We start from the raw sequence: 27,443 nt of genomic DNA on the forward strand, positions 1-27,443 counted from the left end.
GCAGTAGTATGAAGTTCCTACAGAAGATCTTTGTTGGCATCTGGACTTCACAAAATTTAGGAAAGTTAACTTCATTTCTCTAAGCCTTAGGCTCCCCATTCTTAAAATAATGACAATGTCCCTACTCATAGGATTGTGATAATATTACAGGGGATAACAAAGGTAAAGTCACCTGGGCAAATTTAATCATCATAACAATCCTATGAGGCAGGTGCCATCATTTTCCTTAATTTACAGGTGAGAAAACAGATACAGAGAGGTTGACTAACTTGCCCAAGGACACATAATTAGTAAGTGGCAGAGCAGAGATTCAACCTGGCTGCACCAGAGTCAGAGTTCGTTACCATCATGCTATCTGCCTCACTGTTTTGATCTATCTCAACTCTAGTGTCCTCATTAGACTAGACGATCGAGTTCCAATCTAACATTCCACGCTTCTCCTCAGTAGAATCTTAGAGTTTAGGCAACAGCTTCATTGGGTCTGCCTTCTGTTAGTCTCACAAGGAGACACAGTGCAAGGAGTGGCTTCAGTGTGTCCATATTTCTTCTCAGAGGAACATAAAAGATAACAGGGAGAAAAAAATTCAACAGATCCCCTTTTCCTCTAGCCCATACCCTATTTTTTCCCCAGTCATGATCAGAGTAGAAGACGAGATGGATTTTAGCAAAGTTACTTCCCTTCCCCTAATTTCAACAGGAAATTTGAACTTTATGGCTTCTTTCTCACCAAAGGCCTATCATCACTAAGTTAGCATAATCTTAGAGTGGTGACTGTTTATTATCTTTTTTTGGTTGGTGGTAGCGGGGAGGATTATCATACTCTTCCTGAACATTCAAAAGCCTAACATATATAAGTTAACCACTTAAGGAAAAAGACACTAATGTTTTCAACAAAGCTATAAAAATATATTTTTAAAAAAATGGACATACCATGAAGAAGGAATACTCAAAAAATCTCGACTAAGCACTACTCCATGCTAATGCTAGGCGCCACTCTAGTTGCTGAGGATAAAGTAATGAGCAAAATAAAGTTATCTGCTCTTGATGGAGCTTATAGTCTAGTAAATAGATAATAGAAGATTAAGTGAAATTATATATGCAGACATATTAATAAATTTTGGTTTGCTTTTGTTTTAGACTCTGAGTTGTAACTGCTAGAACTGAGTTGTATACTTACTACTAATTTTGAATTAAGAATAGTAACTCATCTATAGAAAGCCAGAACAGCAACTGTCATTAGTAAAACTGTAGACATTTTCCAAAAGAGGGGGAAAAGGCATTTACTGGATGCTTCTTATACGCATCAGATAATGGGAGTGTATGTAATTTTAGATGTACTCTTGAAAAAGCAAAACAGGGAAGATGACCTTAGGGATGTAATTCTAGAAAAGTTCACTTTTTAACCTATGGAATAACTCCTTTGTTGGAATAAGATTTCTACACTCTTTGTAATTTTACCAGCAAGAGGTTCTTCTAGGATAATAAGCATCCTAGAATTATGTGGGGAGAATCTTTTGATCGAGAAACAGATTCAGGCTCAAAAGCAGCAATTTGCAAGGTGTGGTAGCTAAAAGAAGTATATCCAACATATCTATTTTCACAATATAAACCACAAAAAGAAAAGTGCCACAAAATCTTGGCTGATTAGGATATCTAGAAGGTGGAGAGTTAAAGTATGGTAAGGGCAAAGGTCAAAGAATGTTAAGAAATAGAGCCCTAAAGATGAATGTAAATAGAGTTTAAAATGTATACAGAAAGGAATAAGATATCAAAAACAGTCTCTTTTAAAAGTCTGCCTGGGGTCAGCCCTAGATCCTGAAAAGATAATACTTTTTTTTCTTTCCTGCAACTATGGGCTGCTCAGTCCTAATACCCAAAGTTTAGAAATATTAATATTTATGAGTTACATCATAGTATGAGTTAAATAGGCTTATATGCATTTTGCCCTGGAAATTTTGCCATAGTTTAAGTTCCAAGTAATCAATTTATGGACTCTTGGAATACAACTCTTGGTAGTTGACCTGAGTAGAATGGTTCAGTTGACATCATGATTAGAATAATCAATGTTTCCACAATATCTTGCAAAACTGCAGAATTTTATAACAACCTGCCTAAGTGAATTGTGCCAAAGATCAACTATAAGTGGCAGACTGAAGTCTAGATTTTGTGGCTTGCTACCTTATTAAGGAAAGCTGGCAGAGCTGCTAAAAGAACTAATATTTGACACTGCCATTTACATTATATAAATGACTGTTTTTCTCCCTTGCATTTTGGGCATGATAATGTAGAAGAATTTAGGCTAACTCTTAGGATATATTCTGAAGATGTCAAGATAATAAGAGCTCTTATTCTGGATCCCTGAATTCTCCACACAGATCATAATGTAGGAACTGTGGCTGTTATTAGGTTAGTAAGCCTAGCAACTTTACACATGTTACCAGGCTGCCTTCAGTCTTTAGGTCACTGGAAAAATCTGTCAAAAAACCACCAAACCCAAAAAACGTAAACCTGAAAATAGTCTCTTAAAGGCTGGACTTTTCTCAATAATGAGAGTGTTTTTGTCCTGGCATTGCAATTGAAACAGCCAAAGAACAACCACTATGCTAATCAACTAAAATTATTTTATAGGTCTCAAATTATATATGTGTCATGGAGAAAAACAGATGTTAGGAATAAGCAGAAATAATAAAGTCAGGAAAAGGATAAGGATATAACAGATGAGTACTAGAAAAATAATCAGCTAACTAGCACGTCTCTCATTAGAGCTATATACTCACAATGCCTATCCCTCTCCCCACCTGTGCATGCCAATCCAGGCACCTAAGGATGTCTAAACTAGCTAGTCTACAACAGCAACTACAGAATAGGTAGGTACTCCAAATCAATTCTAGTTGACTACAAAATTACAGTATCAATTCTGTTTTCAGAGTTAATGATGCACACCTATTAGAAATCTATAGCTTCCTTTTTTTTCCTCTTTACTGAAAATAAATGTAAAGAAACAAAAGACCAATTTAAGCTTCACTGTGGAAAAATGCAAATTGTAAGCTAGAATTAGTATCTTAAAAGAATTTGGACTGTCCATTCTGAAGTAGTGAGTCAGAGATTATTCTATAGTTTGAATGATTTAAATATGTAAGTTTCAGAAATTGCAAAACTGACAACTCCCTCTCCTTTGTACCTTTAGTTTTCTGAACATACTTGTATAATAGTGTATTACTTGTTAACATTACTATTACTCCCTATTAGACTACAGATTCCCTAAAAACAGATACCACATCTTACTCTTCTGTATTTCTCCACTCTCCAGTAGAGTGCCTGACATACAGCAGATGTTCAACAAATGTGTCTTGAATAAACCAGCAGCATAAACTCCGTTGAAATACATAAATCTCCACTCCCAATCCTAAAATACATGTATGTGTATGTATACATACACATATACATACATATATAAAAGAGATAGATACTATTTTAATTTTCTCTTCACAAAGAAAGTAGCTGATTTGAGAACTAGAAACTGCACATTGTAATAGGTCACACATTTTTTCCAGAGAACAGTAACATAAACTTGATCTTAATCACAAAGTAATGCCTCAAAGCTAAATATGGCAGATATATTAAGAAACTTATGTCATGAGGTCTTAATTCCCAAACTGAGGTAGTTTTGTAGAAAACAGAAAAGTGTCTTAAATGATTCTGTAGTCTTCTTAGTTTCTAAAGAAATTTTTTTAAAAATCACTATTAGTCACACCCAGCACCATTTATTGAGTGTTTACTACATACCAAGAGTTGTGCTAAGCACTTTGTTCCAATATGTCATTTAACCCCAATAATGGTATGAGGTATGAAAACAAGTATTATCACCTTGTTTTACTAAGAAAAAAATTTGTTTTAACTATTAGGGGAAAAACTGTTGGCCTTAGAGATGATGTGGACCGACGTTCTCATTTTACATTAAACAAACAAGAGGAACAGAAGAAAGATAAGACACTTGTGTCATGCAGGCAGATATCTGGTATAAAAGAATAAAAGGGCATAGAGAAAAATATACAACCGAAAGCAAAGTCTTAGGAAAAAGTCTAACTTCTCTAAGAAACAGCCAGAATTCCGAATATTGTACTATCTCAAAGAGATACCTGCACTCCCATGTTCATTGCAGTATTATTCACAATAGCCAAAACATGGGAACAACCTAAGTGTCCATGGACAGATGAATAGATAAAGAGAATGTGGTTCTAACTGGCTGTGAGATTGCCTCATAGAATATAGTCCCATAGAGGCCAAGAAGACAATCTCACAACCAGCTAACCAAAATGGAATTCATCTATCAACTTCCTAATACATCTCCCTTTTGGTTCAGCATCTCTCACCTATCCACAGTATTAAACTCAGAAGAAAACAAAACTTCTGAATTAACTGCCTAGCCTTATTATCACTGTTATTTTTACTTTTCATCTTAACCCAACTGTAAGTGCTAATAAGTAGCAAAAGTGGTCTGCACTTATCTTTTCTAGTGGTATAATAAAAAAATACGGGTTTTACAAGATCTGTTTCACCATATACCACCTCTGCAGCCTACAATAAATTAAGATTATTTAACATTTCCATTTACCTTCAAAACAAATACTCCTACTAGAAGCAAGGTGTTTTCTTGTTTGTTTTACTATGAAACATCCATACTAAAAATGCGAGGAAGTGACTGAAGTGTTTGCTGTCGTAGGATGCCTCAGTGAAATGAAAGTTTCCTAGTCTGCATTCTACAAAATCGACATTCCACTTGAAGCAGAGAGATGCCTAACTAAGGTGCTGCTTTCAGTACCTTAATGGAGGAAGAGAGTTCACAAGGCTTCCAATAAGGAAAAGGCGAAAAGGGGAGAACTGTTGAGATCCACCCACAGAAATAAAAGCAGAGGACGAAGTCCAAAGTAGCTTACATCTAACATCTCAGCAGAGAGTTAGGCGTAATGATGACTGAAAGAAGCCAGACCAAAAGAATACACACTGCATCAATCCATTTCTATGAAATCCAGTAACAGGGAAAAATTAGACTATGATGATGGAAGTCAACAGTGGTTACTTCTAGGTGGAGAGGAGAAGGATACTGTCTGTGAAGGGGGCTAGGGATCCTTCTGGGATGCAAAAAATGTTCTGTATCTTGATCCAGGTAGTGGTTTCATGAGTGCATACGTGTGTAAAAATTCAGGGGGCTTAGCACTTAATATTTGGGCACTTTAAATGTATTAATACCTCAAAATAAAACAAATTGAGGGGGTTGGGGGTCAAGTCAGGACAAGGCCCATAAAATCCTGTAAAATTCTATAAACTTTTAATTTTTTCATGTTTTAAAATTTGTGTTGCTTATGATCTTCTCCTCTGTGGTGAAAAGCAATAAATGTGTTACAAAGGAAGTTCAGTGTTTCTTTGTAAGTAGCTAGGAAGGTGGAAGCTGGGCAGTCTTCGGTACCTTCGGTGTCTTGAGTCTGAGAGGGCTAGAAACTGAAAGAAGAGAGTGAACAGTGGTAGCCAAGTGCCTGACACGAGGACAGGAGGACATGGACAGACAGGGCTTGACAGGCAATAAGAAACCCCACGGGTTCTGCACTCTTATTGGTGTTCGTTAATAACTCATCTACATACTATAATATATTCCCTGATGTGCTGCAGGTACTTTTAAAACTTTATCCCACTTGGTTAAAAATATACTCATTCTTCCAACAGATTTTTTTAGAAATTATTTCCTCCCAAATTAATCTGAATACGAAATCTAACCTCAGGCACGAGGAACATAAACTCTACCATAACCATCCTTAACTCTGGACAATACCAAGGAAAAAACTGTGTGTTATATGATATGAAGCTGTACACACTCATTTTATAGCTTTCATTAGCTGGTATAACCATGCGCTGTGCTCCTCTGACACATTTATGGAAGATGTTTGCGAAAGTCACAAAGAAGGGGGTACATGAAACCAACGAACAAACCAACCTAGATCAACCAATCCTTTACAATCCCACCATTCAATGAAAGAAAAAAGGTGATGTAATGGTCTAAGACAAAGAAAGTAGAATGACCAAGGCCTTATAACAAACCCTCTAAATGGATGATTTCATTCTCACCTTTATCACGATCATAGAGTAAATCCTCTGTCGAGCAAGGGCTACCATCCTGGGATTCCGGGGGGCAGAAGGGGGAGACACAGGGTGAGTGACTGCTGCAACTACTGCTGCGCTCCTGCACAGAGGGGGTCTGCGTGTCGATGCTGCGCGTGCTGCTGCTCCGGTAGTGAGCAGGGAGGGGGGCTCTCCGACCATCCGGGATATCCACAGGCTGGAAGAGCAACAACCATCACACCGTCAGTGACAGTTCATATACTCCATCCATATAGAAAGCTCTGGTGTTTCTTTTGATTTCATTTTGCAGTATTATCGCCACCACAGTTGATTCTTCAGAGAATAAAGATACCAATCTTGTGTCTTAATTTCTGCCAGTCACTTTTAGGTCAGCACTCCCAGTAATACTCTTCAAGGACAGGGGCTTCTTTTAATACTGTATCCCTAGCACTGTGCCTGGCACACAGCAGACATTCAATAAACATTTGCTTTAAGCATTAGTCAAACCGCTCAAGAAGTCACTTTGACTTGATAATAAAAAAAGAGAAATCTCATATTCACAGGTATGGATTTCCGTTTGTTCATTCTTCTTCTTATTTTTTTTTACAAGCCAGGAACAGATTTTGCAGTTTACCCAAAATTTATAATGAAAGGTTTATTCAATTAGGACTCAAGGGAGGATATTAAGATAACTCAGAACATTTCTTCTAATTTGGTATCCAACCGAGTAGGACTACTAATGAATTTCGCTTAGTTCTAATGCATTGTTCTGAGTGGCAAAAATAAACAATAGAAATTAAATTATAATCATAGAATCATATATGAATCATATATTTTTGACCCGAGAAGACCCTAGACCTCATAAGTACAATGTTTTTACCAATAAAGAACCTATAGTTTATTTTATTTTATTTTTTAAATAAATTTATTTATTTTATTTATTTTATTTATTTTTGGCAGCGTTGGGTCGTCTTTGCTGAGCGCGGGCTTTCTCTAGTTGCGGCGAGCGAGGGCTACTCTTCGCTGCAGTGGCTTCTCTTGTTGCGGAGCACAGGCTCTAGAGCACAGACTCAGTAGTTGTGGCGCACGGGCTTAGTTGATCCGCAGCATGTGGGATCTTCCCAGACCAGGGCTCGAACCCGTGTCCCCTGCATTGGCAGGCGGATTCTTAACCACTGCACCGCCAGGGAAACCCCAAGAACTTAAAGTTTAGAGCTCCTGGTGACATGGTCAATTAAATGGCATCAGAGCTTCAGCTGCAGTGGACTCTTTCTAACTCTGCTTCTGCTGTAAAGATATATCTTGCTCATCAGCATGCTAACAAAGTGAGGTCAACAAATACAATTGTATATATTTACAGTATTTTTGTCATTACATAGACAAGATTGAAATGCTAGGAAAAAAGAACCAATATATTCTTAGTTTATTTACAACTTATTTTCACTGTTTACTGCTATTACTCTGAGCTTTGTCATTTCAGAGATTTTAGAAACACTGTCAGAGGGAAAATGAAGTAAGATAAAATTAGGCAACACTCAAAATATATCAATGTTTTTCTACAACAAATTAAGTGAAGGTCAAAACCTAAAATAAAAACTTCATCTATCTATGCAGAGTTGCTAAACCAAAACTATACCATTTTCACAACCTGACGATGACCAAGCTACTGTAAAGAGAATATTCAATTATGGAATATTAGTTAATTTTGTCAACAAACAAAAAAAGTAAAATTTTCCAATTTAGGAAAGAAATATTCCCAAAGGAATATTAAGTTACTTGGTCAAATGCTAAGAAAATTATTTATTATTTAAAAATTTTCTTTTACTTAACTAAATTTAGATTTTAATTACAACACTGCACTAAATTTTAGAATGAACAATTCTAAGAATAAATCATTGGTGCAGGTTTTTGGGGTTTTTTTTGGACAAAATTATGTGATAGGTGTGTGAGGTTTTCAGAACAACCCATAAAGAAAGATCATTTTGGAAAATATATGAGGGTTTCTTGACAGAGGTCTTTCTTAAAACTTAGATATTTAAGTCAAGGAAAATGCTGCTTTAATAAAATGTCAATATTGGTAATTAGTAAAAGAATAATGTATCAATTTGTAACTAAAAAAAGTTTAAGAATTTGAGTTATCTTTTATTCATGTCCTATTTGATACAATCATTTTGTATTCCCATTTCTGAATCTTTAACTGGATAATATATATCAATTTCCTTAACCAACTTCTGTTTTGTTGGGGAGGGGGTTCAGAAGAATTAGAATAACAAAACAGATTTTAGAAGTTTACACATTTACACAAAATAATGATGGGAAATATAAAGGCTTAGGAAGCTACTGACAGGTTCACTGATGGTGACATTTTGATTTATTAAAACTTTGAGGCACACTTAATCATAAATCTAAAAATTCTTAAAATTAATATTTTAGCTATAACTGTGTAGGTTACCCCAGAGTAATTCTGAAGTGGCTACTGTGAAATTAGAATATGACTTACTTAAAAGCAGAACTATGTTATTTTTTTTTTAATTGGAGTAAAATTGCTTTACAATGTTGTGTTAGTTTCTGCTGTACAATGAAGTGAATCAGCTATATGTATACGTATATCTCCTCCCTCTTGGACCTCCCTCCCGCCCCCCTGCCCCATCCCATCCGTCTAGGTCGTCACAGAGCACCGAGCTGAGCTCCCTGTGCTATACAGCAGGTTCCCACTAGCTATCTATTTTACACATGGTAGTGTATTTATGTCAAACCTAATCTCCCAATTTGTCCCACCTTCCCCTTCCCCCCGTGTTCACATGTCCATTCTCTACATCTGCGTCTCTATTCCTACCCTACAAATAGGTTCATCTGTAACATTTTTCTAGATTGCACAGATATGTCTTAATATACTATATTTGTTTTCCTCTTTCTGGCTTACTTCACTCTGTATGACAGACTCTAGGCCCATCCACATCTCTAGGTCCATCCACATCCCAATTTCGTTCCTTTTTATGGCTGAGTGATATTCCATTGTATATATGTACCACATCTTTATCCATTCATCTATCATTGGACATTTAGGTTGTTTCCATGTCCTGGCTATTGTAAATAGTGCTGCAATGAACATTGGGGTACATGTGTCCTTTTGAATTATGGTTTTCTCAGGGTATATTGCCAGTAGTGGGATTGCTGGGTCATATGGTAGTTCTATTTTTAGTTTTTTAAGGAACCTCCATACTGTTCTCCCTAGTGGCTGTATCAATATACATGCCCACCAACAGTGTAGGAGGGTTCCCTTTTCTCCACACCCTCTCCAGCATTTACTGTTCATAGATTTTTTGATGGCCATTCTGACCGGTGTGAGATGATACCTCACTGTAGTTTTGATTTGCATTTCTCTAATAATTAGTGATGTTGAGCATCTTTTCATGTGCTTCTTAGCCATCTGTATGTCTTCTTTGGTGAAATGACTATTTAGGTCTTCTGCCCATTTTTTAATTGGGTTGTTTGTTTTTTTGATATTGCGCTCCATGAGCTGTTTGTATATTTTAGAGATTAATCCTTTGACCGTTGCTTTATTTGCAAATATTTTCTCCCATTCTGAGAGCTGTTTCTTTGTCTTGTGTATGGTTTCCTTTGCGGTGCAAAAGCTTTTAAGTTTCATTAGATCCCATTTGTTAATTTTTGGTTTCATTTTCATTACTCTAGGAGGTGGGTCAAAAAGATGTGTTTTTCCTATGTTTTCCTCTAAGAGTTTTATAGTGTCTGGTCCTACATTTAGGTCTTTAATCCTTTTGGAGTTTATTTTTGTGTATGGTGTTAGGGAGTGTTCTAATTTCATTCTTTTACATGTAGCTGTCCAGTTTTCTCATCACCACTTATTGAAGAGGCTGTCTTTTCTCCATTGTATGTTCTTGCCTCCTTTGTCATAAATCAGGTGACCATATGTGTGTGGGTTTATCTCTGGGCTTTCTATCCTGTTCCATTGATCTACATTTCTGTTTTTGTGCCAGTACCATACTGTCTTGATTACTGTAGCTTTGTAGTAGAGTTTGAAGTCAGGGATTCCTCCAGCTCCGTTTTTGTTTCTCAAGATTGCTTTGGCTATTCGGGGTCTTTTGCATTTCCACACAAATTGTAAAATTTTTTGTTCTAATTCTGTGAAGAATGCCATTGGTAGTTTGATAGGGATTGCATTGAATCTGTAGATTGCTTTGGGTAGCATAGTGATTTCACAATATTGATTCTTCCAATCCAAGAACATGGTACATTTCTCCATCTGTTTATGTCATTTTTAATTTCTTTCATCAGTGTTTTATAGTTTTCTGAGTACAGGTTTTCTGCCTCCTTAGGTAGGTTTATTCCTAGGTATTTTGTTCTTTTTGTTGCGATAGTAAATGGGATTGTTTCCTTAATTTCTCTTTCTGATTTTTCATTGTTAGTGTATCGGAATGCAAGAGATTTCTGTGCATTAATTTTGTATCCTGCAACTTTACTAAATTCAGTGATTAGTTCTGGTAGTTTTCTGGTGGCATCTTTAGGATTTTCTATGTATAGTATCATATCATCTGCAAACAGTGACAGTTTTACTTCTTCTTTTCCAATTTGTATTCCTTTTATTTTTCTTCTCTGATTGCCATGGCTAGAACTTCCAAAACCATGTTGAATAAGAGTGGCAAGAGTGGACATCCTTGTCTTGTTCCTGATCTTAGTGGAAATGCTTTCAATTTTTTACCATTGAGTATGATGTTTGCTGTGGGTTTATCATATATAGCCTTTATTATGTTGAGGTAAGTTCCCTCTACGCCCATTTACTGGAGAGTTTTTATCATAAATGGTGTTGAATTTTGTCAAAAGTTTTTTCTGAGTCTATTGAGATGATCATATGGTTTTTATTCCTTAATTTGTTAATATGGTGTATCACATTGATTGATTTGCATATACTGAAGAATCCTTGCATTCCTGGGATAAATCCCACTTGATCATGGTGTATGATCCTTTTAATGTGATGTTGGATTCTGTTTGCTAGTATTTTTTTGAGGATTTTTGCATCTATGTTCATCAGTGATATTGGCCTGTAGTTTTCTTTCTTTGTGACATCTTTGTCTGGTTTTGGTATCAGGGTGATGGTGGCTTTGTAGAATGAATTTGGGAGTGTTCCTCCCTCTGCAATTTTTTGGAAGAGTTTGAGAAGGATCAGCGTTAGCTCTTCTCTAAATGTTTTATAGAATTTGCCTAAGAAGCCATCCGGTCCTGTACTTTTGTTTGTTGGAAGATTTTTAATTACAGTTTCAATTTCATTACTTGTTTATATTTTCTAATTCTTCCTGGTTCAGTCTTGGAAAATTGTACCTTTCCAAGAATTTGTCCATTTCTTCCAGGTTGTCCATTTTATTGGCATATAATTGTTTGTAGTATTGTTTATAGTAGTCTCTTATAATCCTTTGTATTTCTGCAGTGTCAGTTGAGATTTCTCCTTTTTCTTTTCTAATTTTATTGATCTGTGTCCTTTCCCTTTTTTTCTTGATGAGTCTTGGCTAAAGGTTTATCAATTTTGGTTATCTTTTCAAAGAACCAACTTTTAGTTTCATTGATCTTTGCTATTGTTTTCATCATTTCTATTTCATTTATTTCTTCTCTGATCTTTATGATTTCTTTCCTTCTACTGACTCTGGGTTTTCTTTGTTCTTGTTTCTCTAGTTGCTTTAGGTGTAAGGTTAGATTGTTTATTTGAGATTTTTCTTGGTTCTTGAGGTGAGATTGAATTGCTATAAACTTGCCTCTTAGAAGTGCTTTTGTTGCATCCCACAGATTTTGGATCACAGATTTTGTGTTTTCGTTGTCATTTGTTTCTATGTATTTTTTAATTTTATATTTTAATAAATTTTTTATTTTTAATGTATTTTTAAATTTAATTTAATTTTTAATTTAATTTAATTTTTTAAATTTCTTCTTTGATTTCTTCAGTGATCTCTTGGTTATTTAGTAGCGTACTGTTTAGCCTCCATGTGTTTGTGTTTTTTACAGTTTTTTTCCTGGAACTGATTTTCAGTCTCATAGTGTTGTAGTCAGAAAAGATGCTTGATATGATTTCAATTTTCTTAAATTTTCTGAGGCTTGTGACCCAAGACATGATCTATCCTGGAGAATGTTCTGTGTGCATGTGAGAAGAAAGTGTATTCAAGCAGAACTATGTTACTAAGTTTCATCTTCTAGTATAGTTTTGCTTAGCAGTTCTTAAAGAATTAGCAAATATGTGTCTGATTATCTCATCCTCAAAAAATTAGACCAATTCTACTTCCTTACATTACTGTTCTTAAATGTTACTTAATGTATAAAGGAAACATTTTAATGGTATACACAGCTAAGCTAAGAGCACAATTTCCAAAGGGTTCCTTTTTGGCCTAATGAATATAACATAAAAATTTAACTCTAGGGAGAGTAAACTGGCACAACCTTTTGGGATGGTAATTTTAGCAATATTCATCAAAATTTAAAACGTGCAAATGCTTTGACCCAGCAGTTTCACAGCCAGGGAATTGTCTGCCAAGAGTACACTATGTTTTCTAAAGCACTGCTTATGATGACAAAAACTGAAAACAATCTAAATGCCCATCAGTAGGGGACTTTTAAATTATGGTACATTCATACAGTGATTCAATATATATTAGCATACATACACATATTTGGAAGCATATACAATAAACTGTGATTAATGCTTATATCTGCGAAGCAATATTCAGAGTTGGAAAAAGTTTCTTTTTCAATTTTATAAATATAATATTGAACTGTGTGAATTTTGAGATGAACTCTAAATCAGTTTTAAAACCTACACATTGTTTGAAGGAATTAGATACACATTTGACATAAATTAAATCATATTTTAGTTCTAAAAAACCATCAGATAGATAATTAAGCCAAATGCTACTTGATGTTTTCTTTTGTTGAGTATATCTTTAAAATGTGGTCAAATATAGGTTCATATGCAGGAGTGTCCAGATTTCCTTTCTGGGACAGAGGTAATTTATAAAGTATTTTTGATTAATTCAAATAGATCAGAGACCTAAATATAAGAGAAAGCTAAAACCATAAAACTCTTAGAAGAAAACACAAGAATAAATCATTGTGACCTTAGATTAGGCAATCTTTTAGATATGACCCAAAAGAAAATGAAAAGTGAAAAGACAACCCACAGAATAGGAGATATTTTCAAACCATATATCTAATAAGGGATATTTATCTAGAAGGTAAGAACTTTATAAAGACCTTTTACCAAGCAATAGTAAAAAGACAACCTAATTTTGAAATGGGCAAAGGATCTAAATAGACAGTTTTCCAAAGAAGATATACAAATGGTCAACACCATGATGAGATACCACTTCACATCCACTAGAATGGCTACAATAAAAAAGACACATTATTACAAGTGTTGCTGAAGATGGAGAAATTGGAACCTTCAGACACAGCTGGTGGGGATGTAAAATGGTGCAGTGCAGCCACTTTGGAAAGTAGTCTGGCAGCTTCTCAAAAGGTTAAACAAAGAGTTACCATACAAGCAATTCCACTCATGGGTATATACTCAACAGAAATGAAAACATCATGTTCACACAAAAACTTGTATATAAAGTTCATAGCAGCATTACTCATAATAGCCAAAAAGTAGAAACAATGGAAATGTTTATCAATTAATGACTGGATAATAAAATCTGTATGATTGAATATTATTTGGCAATAAAAAGGAATGAAGTACTGATACATATTACACTATAGGTGAACCTTAAAAACATTATGCTCAGTGAAAAACATCTGTTACAAAGGCCATATATTGCATGACTGCATTTATATGAAATATCTAGAACAGGCCAATTCATAGATGTAGAAAGTAGATTAGTTGTTGCCTCACTGGAGGAAAATAAGAGATGACTGCTAAAGGGTATGGAGTTTCTTTTTGGGGTGATGAAAAAGCTGTAAAGTTGACTGCGGTATTGGTTGCACAACTCTGTGAATATGCTAAAAGCCACTGACTTGTACACTTTAAATGGGTAAACTGTATGATATGTGAATTATATCTAATAAAGCTGTAACCCCAAAAAAAAAACTTTTGAGACAGTCCACAATATTAAAGAAAAAAGTGATTCAAACATTCCATGTAACCTTACCTTGGACACTTCCTCTTTCCCGTTATTTTCTTTAATGAATACCTTTTCTAATTCAGGACTTATTCCTTCTACATTGCAGGGCACACGTGAAACAGATGATTTTGGCACTGATACATTTGACAGTGGCATAGGGACTGATCTTGATCCAGTAGCCTACAAAACAGAAGATAAGGTGTTACCAAATTATTTGTGGCCAAAGAAATCAAGAACTAAAGAGCATGGTAAATCTTAAAAGAGAAACTCAATGAGCAGAGTTATTTTGAAATTTCAAATACAATATAAATACAGATACACATACAGCAGTTTAGGTTCCAAAGTAAGGAAGTAAGGTAAAAATTACAGAGTCAAAATAATCCTTTATGTAAGTATAATAATCCTTTATAAATCCTTTATGTAACTAAGTAGGATTGTAAACTGTATACACTTTTCCAGTAGAATGGCAGAAATCGAGTGTCCTCTGCACTGTTTAATTTTTTTTCTTTTTTGTTTTTACTGGAAAAGCATAGTTGAAATCATGTAAGTTGAGTGTATCATGTGAAACTTCAGCTCTGCTCTGCGCTTGTGTATGTATTTAAAAGATTTGTTCCCTGCCCTGTGACAATTACCTTCTAGTATTTTTCATTTCCATTTTATCAACCATTTAAGAAAGCCTTTTGGATTACTAAGTAGTGTGGCAACAACATCATGTTAAGTTCAGTAACACTCACTTAACTATAAGGTTGCTTTCAAAAGTCCTTTGGAGGAGAGGAACCAAGATGGCGGAGTAGAAGGATGTGCTCTCACTCCCTCTTGCGAGAACACCAGAATCACAACTAGCTGCTGGACAATCATCGACAGGAAGACACTGGAACTCACCAAAAAAGATACCCCACATCCAAAGACAAAGGAGAAGCCACAATGAGACGGTAGGAGGGGAACAATCACAGTAAAATCAAATCCCATAACTGGTGCGTGGGTGACTCACAGACTGGCGAACACTTATACCACAGAAGTCCACCCACTGGAGTGAAGGTTCTGAGCCCCACGTCAGGCTTCCCAACCTGGGGGTCCAGCAACGGGAGGAGGAATTCATAGAGAATCAGACTTTGAAACCTAGTGGGAATTGATTGCAGGACTTCAACAGGACTGGGGGCAACAGAGACCCCACTCTTGGAGGGTGCACACAGAACAGTGTGCGCATCGGGACCCAGGGGAAGGAGCAGTGACCCCGGGAGAGACTGAACCAGACCTACCTGCTAGTATTGGAAGGTCTCCTGCAGAGGCGGGGGGTGGCTCTGTTTCACCGTGGGGACAAGGACACTGGCAGCAGAAGGTCTGGGAAGTACTCCTTGGCGTGAGCCCTCCCAGAGTCTGTCATTAAGCCCACCAAAGAGCCCAGGTAGGCTCCAGTGTTGGGTTGCCTCAGGCCGAACAACCAACAGGGAGGGAACCCAGCCCCACCCATCAACAGTCAAGTGGATTAAAGTTTTACTGAGCTCTGACCACCACAGCAACAGTCAGATCTACCCACCACCAGAGCCTCCCATCAAGCCTCTTAGATAGCCTCAACCACCAGAGGGCAGGCAGCAGAATCAAGAAAAACTACAGTCCTGCAGCCTGTGGAACAAAAACCACATTCACAGAAAGATAGACAAGATGAAAAGGGAGAGGGCTATATACCAGAAGAAGGAACAAGATAAAACCCCAGAAAAGCAACTAAATGAAGTGGAGATAGACAACCTTCCAGAAAAAGAATTCAGAATAATGATAGTGAAGATGATCCAGGACCTCGGAATAAGAATGCAGGCAAAGATCGAGAAAATGCAAGAAGTGTTTAACAAAGACCTAGAAGAATTAAAGAACAAACAAACAGAGATGACCAACACAATAACTGAAATGAAAACTACACTAAAAGGAATCAATAGCAGAATAACTGAGGCAGAAGAACGGATAAGTTACCTGGAAGACAGAATGGTGGAATTCACTGCTGCAGAACAGACTAAAGAAAAAAGAATGAAAAGAAATGAAGACAGCCTAAGAAACCTCTGGGACAACGTTAAATGCAACAACATTTGCATTATAGGGGTCCCAGAAGGAGAAGAGAGAGAGAAAGGACCAGAGAAAATATTTGAAGAGATTATAGTCGAAAACTTCCCTAACATGGGAAAGGAAATAGCCACCCAAGTCCAGGAAGCGCAGCGAGTCCCATACAGGATAAACCCAAGGAGAAACACGCCGAGACATACAGTAATCAAACAGGCAAAAATTAAAGACAAAGAAAAATTATTGAAAGCAGCAAGGGAAAAAAGACAAATAACATACAAGGGAACCCCCATAAGGTTAACAGCTGATTTCTCAGCAGAAACTCTACAAGACAGAAGGGAGTGGCATGATATACTTAAAGTGATGAAAGGGAAGAACCTACAACCAAGATTACTCTACCCGCAAGGACCTCATTTAGATTTGATGGAGAAATCAAAAGCTTTACAGACAAGCAAAAGCTAAGAGAATTCAGCACCACCAAACCAGCTCTACAACAAAGGCTAAAGGAACTTCTCTAAGTGGGAAACACAAGAGAAGAAAAGGACCTACAAAAACAAACCCAAAACAATTAAGAAAATGGTCATAGGAACATACATATCGATAATTACCTTAAACGTGAATGGATTAAATGCTCCAACCAAAAGACACAGTCTTGCTGAATGGATACAAATACAAGACCCATATATATGCTGTCTACAAGAGACCCACTTCAGACCTAGGGACACATCCAGATTGAAAGTGAGGGGATGGAAAAAGATATTCCATGCAAATGGAAATCAAAAGAAAGGTGGAGTAGCTATACTCATATCAGATAAAATAGACCTTAAAATAAAGAATGTTACAAGAGACAAGGAAGGACACTACATAATGATCCAGGGATCAATCCAAGAAGAAGATATAACAATTATAAATATATATGCACCCAACATAGGAGCACCTCAATACATAAGGCAACTGCTAACAGCTATAAAAGAGGAAATCGACAGTAACACAATAATAGTGGGGGACTTTAACACCTCACTTACACCAAAGGACAGATCATCCAAAATGAAAATAAATAAGAAAACAGAAGCTTTAAATGACACAATAGACCAGATAGATTTAATTGATATTTACAGGACATTCCATCCAAAAACAGCAGATTACACTTTCTTCTCAAGTGCGCACGGAACATTCTCCAGGATAGATCACATCTTGGGTCACAAATCAAGCCTCAGTAAATTTAAGACAATTGAAATCATATGCAGCCTCTTTTCTAACCACAATGCTATGAGATTAGAAATGAATTACAGGGAAAAAAACGTAAAAAACACAAACACATGGAGGCTAAACAATACGTTACTAAATAACCAAGACATCACTGAAGAAATCAAAGAGAAAATCAAAAAATACCTAGAGACAAATGACAATGAAAACACGACGATCCAAAACCTGTGGGATGCAGCAAAAGCAGTTCTAAGAGGGAAGTTTATAGCTATGCAAGCCTACCTAAAGAAACAATAAAAATCTCAAGTAAACAATCTAACCTTACACCTAAAGGAACTAGAGAAAGAAGAACAAACAAAACCCAAAGTTAGCAGAAGGAAAGAAATCATAAAGATCAGAGCAGAAATAAATGAAATAGAAACAAAGAAAACAATAGCAAAGATCAATAAAACTAAAAGCTGGTTCTTTGAGAAGATAAACAAAATTGATAAACCATTAGCCAGACTCATCAAGAAAAAGAGGGAGAGGACTCAAATCAATAAAATTAGAAATGAAAAAGGAGAAGTTACAACAGACACTGCAGAAATAGAAAGCATCCTAAGAGACTACTACAAGCAACTCTATGCCAATAAAATGGACAACCTGGAAGAAATGGACAAATTCTTAGAAAGGTATAACCTTCCAAGACTGAACCAGGAAGAAACAGAAAATATGAACAGACCAATCACAAGTAATGAAATTGAAACTGTGATTAAAAATCTTCCAACAAACAAAAGTCCAGGACCAGATGGCTTCACAGGTGAATTCTATCAAACATTTAGAGAAGAGCTAACACCCATCGTTCTCAAACTCTTCCAAAAAATTGCAGAGGCAGGAACACTCCCAAACTCATTCTATGAGGCCACCATCACCTTGATACCGGAACCAGACAAAGATAGTACAAAAAAAGAAAATTACAGACCAATATCACTGATGAATATAGATGCAAAAATCCTCAACAAAATACTAGCAAACAGAATCCAACAACACATTAAAAGGATCATACACCACGATCAAGTGGGAGTTATCCCAGGGATGCAAGGATTCTTCAATATATGCAAATCAATCAATGTGATACACCATATTAACAAATTGAAGAATAAAAACCATATGATCATCTCAATAGATGCAGAAAAGGCTTTTGACAAAATTCAACACCCATTTATGACAAAAACTCTCCAGAAAGTGGGCATAGAGGGAACCTACCTCAACATAATAAAGCCCATATACAACAAACCCACAGCAAACATCATTCTGAATGGTGAAAAACTGAAAGCATTTCCTCTAAGATCAGGAACGAGATAAGGATGTCCACTCTCACCACTATTATTCAACATAGTTTTGGAAGTCCTAGCCACGGCAATCAGAGAAGAAAAAGAAATAAAAGGAATCCAAATAGGAAAAGAAGTAAAACTGTCACTGTTTGCAGATGACATGATACTGTACAGAGAGAATCCTAAAGATGCTACCAGAAAACTACTGGAGCTAATCAATGAGTTTTGTAAAGTAGCGGGATACAAAGTTAATGCACAGAAATCTCTTGCATTCCTATACACTAATGAAAAATCTGAAAGAGAAATTAAGGAAACACTCCCATTTACCATTGCAACAAAAAGAATAAAATACTTAGGAATAAACCTACCTAAGGAGACAAAAGACCTGTATGCAGAAAACTATAAGACACTGATGAAAGAAATTAAAGATGATACCAACAGATGGAGAGATATACCATGTTCTTGGACTGGAAGAATCAGTATTGTGAAAATGACTATACTACCCAAAGCAATCTACAGATTCAATGCAATCCCTATCAAATTACCAATGGCATTTTTTACGGAACTAGAACAAATCATCTTAAAATTTGTATGGAGACACAAAAGACCCCGAATAGCCAAAGCAGTCTTGAGGGAAAAAAACGGAGCTGGAGGAATCAGACTCCCTGACTTCAGACTATACTACAAAGCTACAGTAATCAAGACAGTATGGTACTGGCACAAAAACAGAAACATATGTCAATGGAAGAAGATAGAAAGCCCAGAGATAAACCCACGCACCTATGGTCAATTAATCTATGACAAAGGAGGCAAAGATATACAATGGAGAAAAGACAGTCTCTTCAATAAGTGGTGCTGGGAAAAATGGACAGCTACATGTAAAAGAATGAAATTAAAATACTCCCTACACCATACACAAAAATAAACTCAAAATGGATTCAAGACCTAAATGTAAGACCAGACACTATAAAACTCTTAGAGGAAAACATAGGAAGAACACTCTTTGACATAAATCACAGCAAGATCTTTTTTGATCCACCTCCTAGAGTAATGGAAATAAACACAAAAATAAACAAGTGGGACCTAATGAAACTTCAAAGCTTTTGCACAGCAAAGGAAACCATAAACAAGACGAAAAGACAACCCTCAGAATGGGAGAAAATATTTGCAAACGAATCAACGGACAAAGGATTAATCTCCAAAATATATAAACAGCTTATTCAGCTCACTAGTAAAGAAACAAACAACCCAATCCAAAAATGGGCAGAAGACCTAAATAGACATTTCTCCAAAGAAGACATACAGATGGCCAAGAAGCACATGAAAAGATGCTCAACATCACTAATTATTAGACAAATGCAAATCAAAAGTACAATGAGGTATCACTTCACACCAGTTAGAATGGGCATCATCAGAAAATCTACAAACAACAAATGCTGGAGAGGGTGTGGAGAAAAGGGAACCCTCTTGCACTGTTGGTGGGAATGTAAATTGATACAGCCACTATGGAGAACAATATGGAGGTTCCTTAAAAACTAAAAATAGAATTACCATATGATCCAGCAATCCCACTACTGGGCATATACCCAGAGAAAACCATAATTCAAAAAGACACATGCACCGCAATGTTCACTGCAGCACTATTTACAATAGCCAGGTCATGGAAACAACCTAAGTGCCCATCGACAGACGAATGGATAAAGAAGATGTGGTACATATATACAATGGAATATTAGTCAGCCATAAAAAGTAACGAAATTGAGTCATTTGTTGAGACGTGGATGCATCTACAGACTGTCATACAGAGTGAAGTAAGTCAGAAAGAGAAAAACAAATATCGTATATTAACGCATGTATGTGGAACCTAGAAAAATGGTACAGATGAACTGGTTTGCAGGGCAGAAGTTGAGACACAGATCTAGACAACAAATGTATGGACACCAAGGGGGGAAAACCGCGGTGGGGTGGGCATGGTGGTGTGCTGAATTGGGCGATTGGGATTGACATGTATACACTGATGTGTACAAAATTGATGACTGATTAAAAAAAAAAAGAAAATGGGAAAAAAAAAAAAAGTCCTTTGGAGGAGTTGTCAAAAATTAACGACCTCTCATAGCTGTCCTGCAGGAGGTACGACAAAGTGTTAAGACAAGCCTTTTGATGCTCAAGGAACTTAAAGAACAGAAAGGAAATAAGAAAATTAAAGATGATCAAGGTAAAAAAGAAGAACAGTATATGATCTCTACCTTATTCTGAATGATTAACGTTGATATATATGATTCATAATAAGGTAGACAGCTAGTCATTGATTAAATGAATAATATATTTCCCACACTCAGTGCTGTGCTCCTGCCATCTGTAAACTGGTGCCCACGAATGTCCTTTGTCTCATTATTAATGCATGAGCTTTTTTCATATTAAATTTGTAACTCTTTGTCATACATTTACTGTTTACTTTAGTATGAAATATCTTTCAGTACTTTTATGGTTTTTCATATTTAAATATTTAACCTACCATGATTTATTTTTGTGTATGTTATGAGATAGTATTTTTTTCCCACATAGTAATCAAACTGCCCCAACATTTCTTTATGGATTCTGTATTTGATTTCCTTGAGTTGTTACTTGATAATCCCTATACAGAGCTCCACTTTAACTGCTATAACTTTATAGCAGTTACATTTTGCATTTTGGTATCCTATAGGGAAAGCCTTTTCAAATTTTCTTTTTAACTGGCATTACTTTTCCATATTACCTTTGAAAATAACTTTTAAAGTAATAAAACAATTCCTTTTACATTTCCATTGGAACTCAATTTGTACGTTAATTTTGGGCAAATTACTATTTGAAAAATATTGAGTCTTCCCATGCATGAATGACTTCCCATTTGTCTCTATTTTATATTTCATATCCTCAATAAAGTCTTATAGTTTGCATATTGCTTTTAAGCCTAGGCATTTTATATTTTTCATTATATATATACTAACATGTTATTGCTAGTTGTAACATAATAAGAAATATGTACTTGGTTTCTACCCCTGGTTCGTGACACAGAGTTCCTAAAATCTTGTAATTTCCTGAGGGACAGGGGCACTAGGAGCATCTTTTGTTCCAATATTTGGTTTTTGACACCAGTCCTGACACATAGCTCCTAAATCCCTTGGAATTTCCTGGGAGATAGGACCAAGAGTTTTTTGTTCTAATGAGGTGACTCTTGGTGGGTTCCTGAATAGGTTCCGAATGGGGGGGCTGGTCACTAGAAAGAAGCCATGATTAGAAGCCTGGAACTTCCAGTCCAGCCCCCATCCCCCTCATCCTCTGGTGAGGAGAGGGGCTGGAGACTGAGTTAATAATTAATCATGCCTATGTGATGAAGCCTCCAAAAACATCCCTACAGTACGGGTTCAGAGAGCTTCCAGGTTGGTGAACACACATCCATGTACCAGAAGGGTGGCACACCCCAACTCCATGCGAGCAGAAGCTCTTGCACGTGAGTTACTTACAGACCTTGCCCTGTGCACCTCTTCATCCTGCTGTTCATCTGTATGTATCCTTTACTATATCCTTTGTAATAAACAAGGAAATGTGTTTCCCTGAGTTCTTTGAGCCGTTACAGCAAGTTACTGAACCTGAAGAAGGGGCTGTGGGAATCCCTTCTTTATAGCCAGTAGGTCAAAAGTACAATGACAATCTGGACCTTTCAACTGGCATCTGAAGAGGGGCAGTTTTGTGGGGCGGAGTCCTTCATCTGTGAGGTCTGTGCAAACTCCACGTAGTTAAGTGTTATAACTGAATTGTAGGACACTTGGTTGGTGTCTGGCGAGTCGGAGAACTGGTTGGTGTGGGAGAAAAATATCACGCATTTGGTGTCAGGAATGTTATAAGCAGAGGGAAACAGTAGTTTACCTTTACTAGTATAGGAGAAAACAACTGATTTTTATATGTTTACATTTTATCTGATCATTAAGTTCTCAGTTTTTCTCCTTTTTATTGTGAAAAATTATAATCATAAACATAATTAAACAGAATAGTATAATGAACACTCAGGTGCACGTCATCCAGTTCCAAAACTTATCAACATTTCTAACTTTATTTCATCTAAACATCCACTTGTTTTTGTTCTTTGAGTATATTAAAGCACATTCTAGACTTCATATTTCATCCACAACTATTTCAGTATGTATAGCAAAAGATAATTATTTTTAAACATAACTACAATGCCAAAAAATTCAATGTAAATTGGGAACAAGTGTATAAATTTTTTCTGTTAAATCAATATGTCAATAGATATACTATAAATGCATTGGGCTCTCACAGAAAAGGTGCTTGAAATAAACAGAATAAGAATAATATATTAATTCTACCAGATTAAGAAGAAAAAGTAAGGCATATGTGAATTTTCTCTTGAAATGTCTGAGGCTTGCTTGCCAACTACATGTTTGTTTTACAGCTTTGATGAGGTATAACTGACATACAATAAAATCCTCCCATTTTAAGTATGTAGCTCATTGAGCTTTGTAAATATATAGTCATCCAATTATCAGTATAATCACATTTTAGAAACTTCTATCATCCAAAAAATTTCTCTAAGGCTTTTCTACAGTCAATTCCCACCCCTAATACTTTGCATCATTTTGCTCTTTTGAGGATTTAATGTAATGAATCATATAGTATGTAGCCTTTTGCTTCTGACTTCTTTCACTTGGCAAGATGTTTCTGAGATTCAACCATGTTGTTGTAAGTACCAGTAGTTCCTTCCTTTTTACTGCCGAATAGTATCACACTATATGGATGTATGAAGTGTTGTTTATCCATTTACCAGTTCATGGATATTTGTTGGGTTCCATTTTTTGACTCTTATAGATACTGCTGCCATGAACAATGATATAGAAGTCACTGTGTAGACATATGTTTTTATTTCTTGTGGACAGATACCAAAGAGTGGAATTCCTGGGCTATATGGTCAGTGTATGTTTAACTTCTTAAGAAAATGCCAAACGTCTTTCCAAAGTAGCTGTACCATTTTATGTTGCCACCAGCAATGTGTGGCTGTTCTGGTTGCTTCACATCCTTATCAATACTTGGTATTGTCAATATCTTCCATTTTAGCCATCCTATCATTAGTTTTAATAGTTTAGTAAATTCACTTTGATTTTCTAAATATACAACAATATCATATGCACATAGTGATAACATTTCTTACTGCTCTGTCTAGAACCTCTAAACTACTAGCAAATAACATCAATAATTACAGACATCTATGACTTCATTTTTATTTTAACAGAAATACTTCCAGTATTTTATTGTTAGGATCTAACTACATTTGCAGTTAGTCCCATTAGGAAGTGTCCTATTTTAGGATAAGTTTTTATCACATATGGATACTGAATTTTTATCAAGTGTTATTATGTTTTTCAGCATCTACTTTGACTTTCTGATGCAATGAACTAACCTAATACATTTCCTAATGTTGAATTATCCTTACATTTGTGAAACAACCCCTAATTAGATTTTTTTGATACACTACGTGGGTTTCTCCTGCTATACGACTGTATTTGATTTACTAAAATTTACGTTAACATTTGTAAGTAAATTTGGTCTAGAATAGCATTTCCCGAAGTTTGTTCCATGGGGTATGTGAGTACATGTTTGGGGTAGGGTCGGGAGGACAAAAAAATGAATTCTCCATTTCTTCCTAAGTCAGATAGGGGTAAAATACATCAAGAGACACAGAGAGAAATGGGTTAAGGTACTATTAGGAAGATTAAATAAGATAATGCCCAGAGTTGCTTAGTAAGTGAATGAGCTAGGATTTCAGCCCAGGCCAGTAACAGTCATCCTTGTGACCACTACACTCTGTTATGTCTGTTATTAAAAGATTACACATAGGGCTAAAACAAAAACAAAAACTTCTTAAAACAAACACTGTAATGTAACAGAGCTAGAGATTTACATTAATTTTTTTTTAATCCTAAAATGATGGGTTCTCCTTTATAATGAACCCTTTAAAAGGAATTATTCCAATCTGGACAAGAAGTTAGCCTACCTGAGTATGACTGATTGCTATGTGGTTGCCATGGAGAGGTGACTGACGATCCTTCTCCTTACTGTGCCGACTGCTCTGCTTACTACGTTGTAGTTGCTGCCTCAGTTTGGCAATCTGCTTTGGGGAGAAGGGAGGAGAAGCAAGGAGAGAACAGAAGTGAATACCAAGCTTTAAGTATTTATTTCTTTAATTTTAGATGTTAAAAAATAAAATTTTTATCAAAGATTTCAAGAAGAGGCAATATTTCACTACAATGATTTATTCTCCAAGTTCTAATAATTAAAACTATTGAAAATAAGAAATAAATATATGCTACAAATGCTTCACTTACACGATTCAAATATTGTTGGTAAATACATAGACTAAATTTCCCCAGATTATTTCATATTTTACCTTTGTAACACCAGCAACATCTTCCCCTTTAAACACTTTTTCTAAGGTGAAAAACTAGTATTTCACATGCCTATTGATTCAAGTCAAACCCAATCTCTTAATGTAGGGACCTCATTAAGTTTTTAAGTTCCCATAAACAAAAATGGATCTGGTAGACCAATTACTAAACACTTTAAAATTGTAAATCCCATGGTGTAAATCGTATGGCATTTAGCATTAGTTACTTGTTAGTATTTAATATCTTACTATTATATTACTCTTAGTCACAAAATCTTTATTTTCCAGCTTTATTGAAACATAAATGACATATAACATTGTGTAAGTTTAAGGTGTACAACTTTTTTTTTTTTAATAAAGTTATTTATTTATTTTTGGCTTCATTGGGTCTTCATTGCTGCAGGCGGGCTTTCTCTAGTTGCAGCGAGCAGGGGCTACTCTTCATTGCAGTGCGTGCAGGCTGTCATTGCGGTGGCTTCCCCTGTTGCCGCGCATGGGCTCTAGGGTGCACAGGCTTCAGTAGTTGTGGCATGTGGGCTCAGTAGTTGTGGCTCACGGGCTCTGGCAGGCTCAGTAGTTGTGGCGCACGGGCTTAGTTGCTCTACTGCATGTGGGATCTTCCCAGACCAGGGACTGAACCTGTGTCCCCTGCACTGGCAGGCGGATTCTTAACCACTGCACCACCGGGTAAGTCCCTGTACAACATGTTGATTTGATGCTATTATATATTGCAAAATGACACCACTGTAGCATAAGTTAATACCTCCATCCCAGTACATAATTACCATTTCTTTTTGGGGGTGAGAACATTTGAGATTTACTCTTTTAGCAACTTCCAAGTATATATAATACAGTATTATTAACTATAATCAAAATTCTGTACATTAGATCCCCAGAACTTACTCATCTTATAATTGGAAGTATGTACCCTTTGACCACTCCCCTTTTCCTCTACCCTCCAGTCTAGCAACCACCACTCTACTCTCAGTTTCTATGAGTTTAGCTTTTCTTAGATCCCACAAACAAGTGACACCATACAGTATTTGTCTTTCTTTGTCTGACTTATTTCACTTAGCATAATGCCCTCAAGGTTCATCAATGTTGTTTACAAATGGCAGGATTTCCTTCTTCCTCATTGCTGAATATATGTACCACATCTTCTTTATCCACTTCTCCATTGACAGATACTTGGCAACAGTGACACAACTTTTCAAAACAAATATAACTCAGGAGTGTATTCTCCTAAATGGAACAGTAAAACTCCCAGACTTAAGGCTTAAGAGAAAAGTCATTTCTACAATATGGCTTGGAATTCATTAAACTATTAACATATTTTAGGTGCTGTATAATCTTCTTAAACTGTGCTAGACCTGAAGTAAAATATACCTGAGCATTTTCAAAGGAAATCATTAGCAATTTGGGGGAAGTTACTTAATATTGGTATTACTTTCCTTGTAGAAAAGATGACATTAATCAATTAATAGGTACTCCTTGAACACATACAGTGAGCTCAGTTTTATGTTACCTACTAGGCAAAGTGCAAATACAAAGTAAAGTGTGTAAAATATATTGATTTCCTCAAAGAGATGTTAGCAAAATGCTTACTTGGAATAACCATGGCAATAAAAAGCAAAATAGTTGCTATTAAAGCCTGTTAATGGTCAAGGGGAAATGTATATAGGTTGCTGGGAAAACTTACAAACAGAAGAGAAGCAGCATGGAAGAAAATAAAGCACCTAAAAGAATAATCTATATCCTTTCTTTTAAGTAAGATCCTCTAGTTTTTTGAAACTCTTTGTAGCTTATGGACATCCCATACAATTTCCTTGCAAAGATATATAAATAAGATTATCTATGTTAATATTTGTGTTCCTTGCTCTCTGTTGAAATGACATCGTTTTCTTCTAGAGAACATTAATTTTCATGAGAAAAGGAATCAAAATTAGTAGGTAATCATTATAAATCAAGAGAGATTATACTCTATGATAAAAATAAATAGAATTTCAAATTGTACAAGTTATTTAATTAGGATGGGGTATAAAATTAAGTGTTTTCTGAATATTAATGATGTTTCAGTGGTTTTTCAAAACTGGCAAGAGCTCGTAGAGAAGAGCCCATAATGCTTACAGATTAATCAAAGCAATTTGTACTTTTTCATTTTTAAAAATAATCTTTAAAAATAAACAAACAAAAATAATCTGAAAATTG

At 35.9% G+C, this 27,443-nt stretch overlaps 1 protein-coding gene across 1 annotated transcript in view; it reads right to left on the reverse strand.

Moving 5' to 3' along the window:
* Positions 1 to 27,443, reverse strand: part of GLCCI1 (glucocorticoid induced 1) — a 116,639-nt gene that overhangs the window by 10,995 nt on the left and 78,201 nt on the right. Inside the window, exons 4-6 of the mRNA XM_068549973.1 lie at positions 24,846 to 24,962; positions 14,259 to 14,411; positions 6,121 to 6,331 (exon numbers count right to left, since the gene is read on the reverse strand). Coding sequence (XP_068406074.1) covers positions 6,121 to 6,331; positions 14,259 to 14,411; positions 24,846 to 24,962 — 481 coding nt within the window. The remainder of the gene's footprint in view (positions 1 to 6,120; positions 6,332 to 14,258; positions 14,412 to 24,845; positions 24,963 to 27,443) is intronic.

Source organism: Eschrichtius robustus, chromosome 8 (genome assembly GCF_028021215.1).
Source record: "Eschrichtius robustus isolate mEscRob2 chromosome 8, mEscRob2.pri, whole genome shotgun sequence".
Lineage (NCBI taxonomy): Eukaryota > Metazoa > Chordata > Mammalia > Artiodactyla > Eschrichtiidae > Eschrichtius > Eschrichtius robustus.